The 10,126-nt window shown below is 34.6% G+C and overlaps 1 protein-coding gene across 2 annotated transcripts in view; it reads left to right on the top strand.

Moving 5' to 3' along the window:
* STAG1 (stromal antigen 1) overlaps window positions 1–10,126 on the top strand; it is a 283,214-nt gene that overhangs the window by 206,181 nt on the left and 66,907 nt on the right. For both annotated transcript variants that reach the window (XM_008064213.2, XM_021715629.1), the window contains exons 19-20: window positions 350–420; window positions 2,574–2,661. In XM_008064213.2, the coding sequence (XP_008062404.1) occupies window positions 350–420; window positions 2,574–2,661 (159 nt within the window). The remainder of the gene's footprint in view (window positions 1–349; window positions 421–2,573; window positions 2,662–10,126) is intronic.

The raw sequence follows: 10,126 nt of genomic DNA, 5'->3' as shown, positions 1-10,126 counted from the left end.
CCAGGCCGGGTCTCGAACCCGCGGGCTCAGGCAATCCACTCACCTCAGCCTCTCAAAGGCGCGGGATTACAGGCTGAGCCACTGAGCCCAGCTTATTTTATAGGATTAACCAGAGACATTTGCAAAGTTTTGTGTATCATATTATTTAAAATGTAGAATTAGTTGTCTCTAGATGTTGGGATTATGGGGTTTTTTTTGTTTCTTTTTGCGTATTTGTGTCTTCTTATTTATATACAGCATTTATATAATTAAAAAGAGCTGTTCTTTAGGCAAGTATTAATATACTTCAATGTAAATTTGAGTTGACTAAAGTTATAGTAATGAAGTTATGTTTACTTTTTTTTAATAGGGTGAAGAAGCTGATGATGATGATATTTATAATGTTCTTTCTACATTAAAGCGGTTAACTTCTTTTCACAAGTACGTTGTTTCATTTCAAGTAATTGTAGTGAGCTAGGAGGTTCATGCCTGTTAGTCCCAGCTACTTTGTAGACTGAGGCAAGAGGTTCACTTGAGCCAAGGAGTTCAGTGCTGCACTGCGCCATGATCATGCTTGGGAATAGCCACTGCACTCCAGCTTGGGCAATATAGCAAGATCCTATCTAAAAACAAAAAAGGTTGATTTGGTGAATAGTATATACTAGCTAACATACGTGGAATGATTGTAATGTTTAACATTCATACAGCAATGGGAAATTTTAGAGAAATATTTAGGTTTTTTTCTTCATTCAAGTCTTCTCTAGATGAATTATGCTTTGTTATTATCATTTACTTACTTAAGGTGTAAGATTATCATTAATGAAGATTTATCATTTAATGAATGTACATTGTAAAAGTTTCAGTCAGTATTATTTAACAAATCAGATGGGCTCATTTTATAAGCTAAATTTTATAGGTGTAATTTTCAGATAATGGCTTTTAGAAATTTTACTAAATAAGAAATAGTTTGTGGGGTAGTTGGAATATTGGTCAAAGGATATAAAATTTCAGTGAGCTAGGAGGAATAATTATTCAAGAGATATATTATACAACATGATGCCTCTAGTTAATAACAGTGTATTGTATTCTTGAATGTTGCTAGGAGAGTAGATTTTAAATGTTTTCGCCACAAAACAGGTAAGTATGTGAGGCAATGCATATGTTAATTATCTCCATTTAGCTTGGGAGGCTGGGGCAGAAGGATCACTTGAGCCCAGGAGTTTGAGGCTGCAGTGAACTGAGATTGCACCACTGTACTTCATCCTGGGTGACAGAGCAAGACCTTTTCCTAAAAAAATTATATTAAATTAAAAATAAAAATAAAAAAAGGAATACTTTGAATTTCTTTTTTTCTTTTCTTTTCTTTTTTTTTGAGTTGGAGTCTCACTCTGTCGCCCAAGCTGGAGTGCAGTTGCCTGCTCATGGCCACCGCAGCCTTGACCTGCTGGGCTCAGGCGATCCTTCCTCTTCAGCCATACAGGTAGCTGGTACTACAGATGTGAGCCACAATGACCGGCTAATTTTTTGATTTATTGTAGAGATGAGGTCTCACCAATTTGCCCAGGCTGATCTCAAACCCATGAACTCAGGCAATCCTCTCACCTCCACCTCCCAAGGTGCTAGGATTATATAGGTGTGAGCTACTGTGTCCGACCTTCTTTTTTTTTTTAATGTGCATTTTTAAAAAATTTTTAATTTTAAAGATGTGGGGTACAATTCAGGATTAGGTATATAAATCTTCATTATGCAAGTTCCCTTGTTGATGAGATGTGCCCCCACCTGGCAGTTTCCCACTGCTACTTCGAATTTCTAAAAGCAGTTCTTGAAATCTAGTCCTTTTCTTTATATACAAGTAAATTTCATTGTATTTCATGGAGAAGCAACTCTTATATGATCCTTCTGCTTCTGCCTCCCAAGAGCTGGGACTACAGGCCTGCACCACCATACCTGGCTGATTTTTTTTTTTTTTGTAGATATGAGGTCTCACTGTGTTGCCTAGGCTGTGAAAATGAAAGTTGCCAGCCAGTATCAGAGGACTGTGTTTAGTAGTAGAGCTCATGAGAATTTAAAGTGTTGCCATTATCATATTCAGAAGTCCTCAGCCCATGTAAATTGCTCCATACCACAGTTTTCGAGCTTTCCCTTATTTCCTTTCCCCTAGTTTTATCTTTATCTCCATTTTGTGAATACAAATCTCTCTTTCAAAAATATACATATGGTTATATTTTTAAAGTGTACATGGATTTGTTTAAATGTACTTTAAAATACACTAGAAAGAAAGATTACCCATATATGGAATTTGAGCTTAGGTATAAACCATGTGGTAGAAACCTTCAGTTAAATATGTGAAATTTTACTGTTGTTGATTTCTTCAATGAATTCATGGTATTGGTTCTTTTTTCTTTTTTTTTTTTTTTTCTTTCCCTCTTTCTTTCCATCTTTCTCTTTCAAATTTGAGCGTGTGAACATTTCCTGTAATGGCTCTTCTTCAGTTCTACAGAAAATGAAGTTATTCTTGCATTCACTGAAATTGAGCTCAATTTTAAATTTCCTTCCACTGTAGAATAAAGTTAATGCATTTTTGTTTATTTTAGTGCTCATGATCTCACAAAATGGGATCTGTTTGGTAATTGCTACAGATTATTGAAGACTGGAATTGAACATGGAGCTATGCCAGAACAGGTAGGAATTTGTTGATTTTCCTTCTGTGTCATTTTAGAAAGCTAAACTTTTCTGAGGTCACATGATTTCAAAAGCCTTTTATAGAAAGTAGTTGGTAATTCTTTGATGCAGCCAACCTCCTTTGAGAATTATTGCCATAGTTATAGAATATTGGCAGTAGGTATGTCATATCTGCCAGTATATTAAAGCAGAAGAAAATAGAGAACTTTAGCTATAATGTACTTAAAAACTGAATGGAAAGGTAAAACATTGCTCTTTTAGGAAAAATACCATTAATTATGATAGTGGCAATTTTAAAACTTTTGATTAATTTCTTATATACTGAAAATTTCTAATGACAGCTATATTCCAGACACTGTTCTAATATTAAACTTCAGGCATGGGTTAGTTTTTATGGTAGACTCATAGTTAAATAAGTTTTGGGAGTCTTTAGTAGATTATAGAACTTTTTATATTCGTATGTAACTTAAGTAAAGGGGCAGAAATTCAACAAACTTTGCCCAGTGTGGAGGGGAGACTTGAGTAGAATAATTAGAAGGATATATTTTGTACACTGCAGACACTCATGTAGACCAAAATATCAACTTCATGGCTAAGTGTAAGTAATGTTTAGAAGTTATTTCATTCATTCCCACTTGTCAACATGGAATACTTAGATGATACTCATTACACTGAAGCAATAAGAATTTAAACCAACATAACAAAATGATAATTTCATATTAAAAGTTAATTATAGTAATCTCAGTGCTTTGGGAAACTGAAGAGGGAAGATCACTTGAGTTCTAGTCCAGACTGGGCAACATAGTGAGACCTCTTCTACAAAAATAATTTTTAAAAAATTAGCCAGTCTTGTGGCACACACGTATAGAACTACAGAAGGCTAAAGCAAGAGAGCCCCACGAGCCCAGGAGTTTGAGGTTAGAGTGAGCTTTGATCACATCATTGCATTTCAGCTTGGGTGACAGAATGAGACCCTGTCTCTTTAAAAAACAAACAACAACAAAAAAGAGTTAATTATAGAAACAGTACTTTATTATTACTGTGATTAGTTCTTTTGCATTGCATAACATTATTCATTTTCTTGATTCCTACAAATGTCCCTGATTGCATTGGGTGTTTTTATTGTAGTTTGTGAAAAGAGGCTAAATATTTGACCCTGTTGTTTTTCTTTACTTATTGCTGACAGTCCAACTTTCTATCCTCTCTTCATCTCAAATTTTTAGTAGCTTAAATACAATTCACTCATATTTTCAAGCCAAGCTTCTAAGTTAAAAGAAGTGAGAGAGTTATATTTTCTTTTTTTTCCTTGTTTTCTTCTGAAAAGAATAAGAATAACACATCACGGTTTCATCTGGAGATTATAAACGTGTAAATTTTTAAACTCATTATTCCATCATTATTGTCTTAGCACTGATTTGTGACAGCATCATAGAGTTGTCTTTAATTTTGGTTTTCTGTTGCTTATTTTCACTGCATATTTGTCGTTTCCCCCATTTTATTTTAATGTGTTGATTTGAGAGGACACATTTATTGTTAATACCTTAGACAAATATTCTTATTTGTTAACCATGTATATAAGGTTTATGTATGTGACTACTAGATTGTACTCGTGTTCATTTTAGCAACTTTTGCAAATCATTTAAGATCACTATTAAAATACAAAAGCTCTACATTCGACCAGTTCTTCATTCTAGACACCATTAAGAACATTTGTGATTCATGGAAGGATGTCCAAATATCAATGTACAAGCTCACTTTTTCAGGTTCCAATTGTGTACTGGATTCAGGTAGAATTCAGGAGTAATGCCCTTTTAGAGAAAGGATATTGAAAACCTACCAAAATGTTCGTTATTGTCAACCGTCAGTTATGCTTAGTTTTTTTTTAAGATAACTTAAAACTAACTGTTCAGCTTTTGGTCTAGCATATTGGCCATATGCTTGAGTATTTCTTTTTAATGGTGACCAATTCAGCTAGAAGTTTCCTAGACTTACTCTTCACTGAATTCTCATACAGGCATACCTTGTTTTATGGTATTTCACAAATAATTGTTTTTTACAAATTGAAGGTTTGTAGAAACTCTGCGCCGAAAAAGTCTGTTGGTTTCAATTTTCCAACAGCATGTGTTCGCTTTGTGTCTCTGTGTCACATTTTGGTAATTCTTGCAATATTTCAGGTTTATTCATTATTATCTCTTATAGTGATCAGTGATCTCTGAAGTTTCTGTTGTAATTGTTTTGGAGCATCACTAACCATGCCCATATAAGGTGGCGAACTTAATGGATCAATATTGTGTGTATTCTGACTGCTCTACTGACAGGCCATTCCCTCATCTCTTTCTCTCTCAGGGCTCCCTATTCCCTGAGACACAACAATATTGAAATTAGGCCAATAAATAGCCCTACAATGGCCTATAAGTGTTCAAGTGAAAGGAAGATTAACAGATCTCTCACTTTTCTTGCCTGCTAACACAACATACATTCTGCAGCCCATAGATCACGGAGTAATTTCAACTTTTGAGTCTTGTCATTTAAAGAAAACATTTCATAAGCCTGTAGCTTCCATAGATAGTGATTTCTCTGGGCAAAGTAAATTGAAAATCTTCTGGAAAGGATACTCCATTTTAGACACCATTAAGAACATTTGTGATTCATGGAAGGATGTCCAGATATCAGCATTACAAAGAGTTTGGAAGAAGTTGATTCCACTTCTCATAGATGACTTTGAAGGGTTCAAGACTTCAGTGGAGAAAGTAACTGCAGATGTGGTAGAAATAGCAAGAGAACTATAGTTGGATTGGAAGTGGAGCCTGAAGATGGGACTGGATTGCTGCAATTCCATGGTCAAACTTGAATGGATGAGTAGTTGCTTCTTATGGGAGAGCAAAGAAAGTGATTTCTTGAATGGAACCTCCTCCTGGTGAAGATGCAGTGAACATTGTTGAAATGACAACAAAGCATTTAGAATGTTGCATAAACTTAGTTGATAAAGCAGCAGCAGGGCTTGAGAGGATTGACTTCAATTTTGAAAGAAATTCTCCTTTGGGGAAAATGCTGTCAAGCAGCACTGCATGCTGCAGAGAAATCTTTCATGAATGGAAGCGTCAATCAACGTGACAGGCTTCGTTGTCATCTTATTTGAAGAATTTGCCACAGCCACCCCAGTCTTCAGCAGCCACCCTGATCTGTCAGCAGCCATCACCGTCAAGGAAAGCCCTCCACCATCAAAAAGATTATGACTCACTGAAGGCTCAGGTGATTGTTAACATTTCTTAGCAATGAAGTATTTTTTAGTTATGCATTTTTTAGACTTAATGCTTTTGCACACTAAATAGACAACAGTATAGTGTAAACATAACTTTTATATGCACTGGGAAACCAGAGAATTTGTGTGACACTTTATTTCAATATTTGCATTTTTGTGGTGATCTGGAGCTGAAGCGGCAATATCTCCAAGGTGTATACCTATATATATATTTTTTTCTCTCCCACTTTTTCTCTCCTCCTCCCTGCTCCCCCCAGTGAGTGATATATCTTTTCTCATAACAGTAATGTTAGAATATGTGGAATACCAAAGATTAAAAGAATATACCTATTCTAGTTATTTTAGAAAATCAAATTATAGAAAAGTTATAATAGAAAAACTGACTTGATTTATCAGTTGTCACTATTTTTCCACATTTATGCACTTACATTCTCTGTCTTTATACGTGTATACCTATACTTTGCATATACATGTATATGCATATGTAAATTATACAGTCATATTTGTTAATAACATTCTTTATAGCAATTTTTCTCAGCCCAGGACCCAATGCAGATAACACATTGCATTTAGTTGTTATGTTTTGTTTTGTCTCCTTTCATCTGGAATGGTTTCTCAAACTTTGTGTTTCATGACATTAACATTTTGAAATGTACAGACTGGTTATTTTATACAATGTTCTCAATTGAGTTTTGTCTGATGTTCTGAATGTTTAGATTTGGATTAAACATTCTTGGCAGAAGTGCTGCCTAAGTGCTATTTAGTCCTCAATGAAGCACATCAGGAAGTATGTGATGTCAGTTTGTTCATTATGCATGTTATTAACTTTGATTAAGGCAGAGTCTACCAAGTTTCTCCTGTATAGCTACTAGTGTCCTTTTTAATTAGGTAATCTGTAGGAAGATTCTTCAAAACGGTATAAATCCTGTTTCTTATCAGGCTTTGACATAATATTTTTAGTATCTATTTATGATTCTTGCCTGACTCAGTTATCACATCATAATCACAAAACAATGACTAAAATGATGATTTTCTAACTCATTTGTTTTATATTTCTTAGTTGACACTCTAAGGAAGAACATTCCCTTCTCCCTTTATTCATTCATTCATTCTCTAATTCACTTTTTATAATTTTATATTTATTTTTAAAACTTTTGTATCACTGTAGACTCATAGATTCCTATTTTATTTGTACTTTATTCATCTGTTTGTGATTCAGTACTCTTGTTATTTATTTCAGTGCTCAAATTGTTGCAGATTTGGCCAGTGGGAGCTCCCTTCAAACCAGTTCCTATGTGATTGATTGATTTTAATTTATTTATTTATTGGTTATATATTTTTGAGTTGGAATTTCGCTCTTTCCCCAAGGCTAGAGTGCAGTGGCATGCTCACAGCTACTGCAGCCTTAACCTGCTGAGTTCAGACGATCCTTCTGCCTCAACCTTCCAAGTAGCTGGAACTATAGGCTCACACTACCACACCCACCTAATTTTTTTTATTTATTGTACATGAGGTCTTATCAAGTTTTCTAGGCTGATCTCGAACTCCTAGGCAATCCTTTTGCCTCTGCTTCCCAAACTGCTGGGATTACAGGTTTGAGCCACTGAGCCCAGCCCTATGTGCTTTTTTTTTTGAGCACTTCTGTCATTTCTAGCACAAGAATATGTTGCAGGGACTGCTTATGCTCTTTCCTTTTCTAGTGAATTTTCAACTTATGAAAAATATTGAAGTTATTGCAGATCCATAACATAACAATTATTAGCTTGTAAAAAAAACCCCACATTTCAGAATTTATTGCGTCTCATACACATTTTTGTAAAATACAGTTAAGATATATTTAAATGTTTTCTATTCTGTTTTCTGGCCTTGTTCCTGTTTACTGTTGGTATAGTTTTAAATGTGAATATCATCTTAGATAACATCTAAGAAAAATAAAATATTCATTTTCTGCTGTAATATATAGTTTCCAGAACTAAAAAATGGAAAACCAATAAAGAACATTTAGAGTATTTTTTTGTAAATATTATATGTTATAGACCAAAGTAGTGTGATTAAACTCATTTTAAAAAGACGTCTAATCATGTATCACTCACTTTGAGCCTCTCTCGAGGCATCAGTAATAGAAACTTATTTTACCTTTATTATGTACCAGGTACTATTTTAAGCCTTTATATTTGTTTTATTTGTTTAAACCTAAGAGCGCTGTATTGAATATGATCGTTATTTTCATTTTCTTGATGATGAGACAGAAACATAGATATTAAATAACTTGTGTAAGGTCCCAAAGCTGTGGCACGTCCACTTAAACCAAGGTTTAAATTTTTTTTAATTGTCTCATCCCATTTTCTGCTACTAATATGCTGCTGCTGTACATGGCAGCTCAGGCTACTCTTCCACTCTTTACCTATACCTTCTGATGTTTGCCTCATGTCACACTCTTACTTTTTCTATTTATCTTTTTAAAAAAACACTATTTGTGTTGTTTCAATGGCAGTTGTGGGGAGAGATTAGATGCTGGTACTTAATCCATCATTATGAACTGGAAACCAGCACATTCTACATGTTGAACATAACATAGAGGGTGAGTTTACATGTAGTCAGGTTGTTGTGTTTGGATAGATTATGACTTATTGTTTATGTTGATAGAATCATACTTTCCTTAGAAGATTACACACTTAGGCTGGGTGCAGTGGCTCATACCTGTAATCCCAGTACTTTGGGAGGCCAACGCGATAGGATCAGTTGAGCCCAGGAATTCAGCACCAGCCTGGGCAACATAGTGAGACTTCATCTCTACAAAAAATTTAAAAATTAGCTGAATGTGGGTGGGTGACACACACCTGTAGTCCCAGCTATTCAGGAGGCTGAGGCTGTGGTGAACTGTGATCATGTCACTGCACTCCAACTGGGTGACAGAGTGAGACTCGGACTCAAAAAAAAAGAAAGTAATTACATTTTTTAGTTATACACTTCTTATTCATAGGTCATACCTTTTAGGACTTCTGTATCCATATCTAGTCACCTGAACACCTAAGCCTAAAAGATGGAAATCAAGACTCATGCCTCCTATTTCTTTATCACCAATCAAACTATACATAAACACACATTGGACTTGCTACCTACCTTGTCATTATTTACCAAAAATGTATTTGTGTGCCAGATTCTAAGGATATAGTGATATACCGAAAGCAATCCTTGGTCTCATGAAGCTTTTGATCTTTTTTATAAATTTTCCCTCCTGAATACCTTTTCTTGCCATACTCTTTCAGACCTACTAGCATATCATTAGTCTAAACCCTTACATTTTCTCTTGTGGACCACATCAGAAATCAGAAAGTGAGGTCTTAGCAACGTCATTTTCACCCTCTCTCCAATCTAGGCTATAATCTAGTAATTCTCAACAATGTGTGCATCATAAACTCTTAGGAAGTTTTTCTAAAAAATACCTAACTACTCTCAAATACTATTCTGAGAATAGTTTCGTATAACCCCATTAGAAGATGATTTGCCAATCTTGATAAAAAATGACAGTAAACATTCCCTAAGTATCTGTGGTTCTAGGGATTTAGACTACAGATACATATTTGGATATGTATACAAAAGCATAGGTACAAATATGTTCATTGTAGCATTTCATATGAAAATTTAAAATTTAAAACATTCTAAGTTTTCATCTATACAGAACCATTTATATAAAATAGGATAGTTTTGATTCTCTGCAATTCTTTGTAGCAATGAGTAAAATAATGAAGTAGATATTATTTATGTTACAGTTTTCTATGTAAGTGGACATTTAATGATATATTGAATGAAAAAGGCAAGTAGAAAATCAGTATATGTAGCTTAAAGGATGATGAGAAGATCCATATATACACACAATTGAAGATTATTTTTGGATGATACATAAAAACTGTTAACAGTAGCTGTCTCAGTGGAAAACTAGAGATGTTTAGTGGTCAAAAAACTTGATTTTAATTGTACATTTATACTGTTGGATATGTAATCTAATATTGTTTGTGTGTTTATTTTTTAATTTTTTGAGTCAGGGTCTCACTCTGTCATTCAGGCTAGAGTACAGTGGCACAGTCATGGCTCACCACAGCCTTGACTGCCTGGGCTCAGGCTTCTACCTCAGCCTTCGAAGTAGCTGAGACTATAGGTGCGTACCACCTCTCCCAGTTAATTTTTTTTTTTTTTTTTTTG

The sequence above is a fragment of the Carlito syrichta genome, unplaced genomic scaffold (genome assembly GCF_000164805.1).
Source record: "Carlito syrichta isolate Samal-C Ts95f unplaced genomic scaffold, Tarsius_syrichta-2.0.1 Scaffold307227, whole genome shotgun sequence".
In the NCBI taxonomy this organism is placed as follows: Eukaryota; Metazoa; Chordata; class Mammalia; order Primates; family Tarsiidae; genus Carlito; species Carlito syrichta.
Note: the sequence above shows the minus strand (reverse complement) of the source record. Positions and strands in the feature narration are given on the sequence as shown.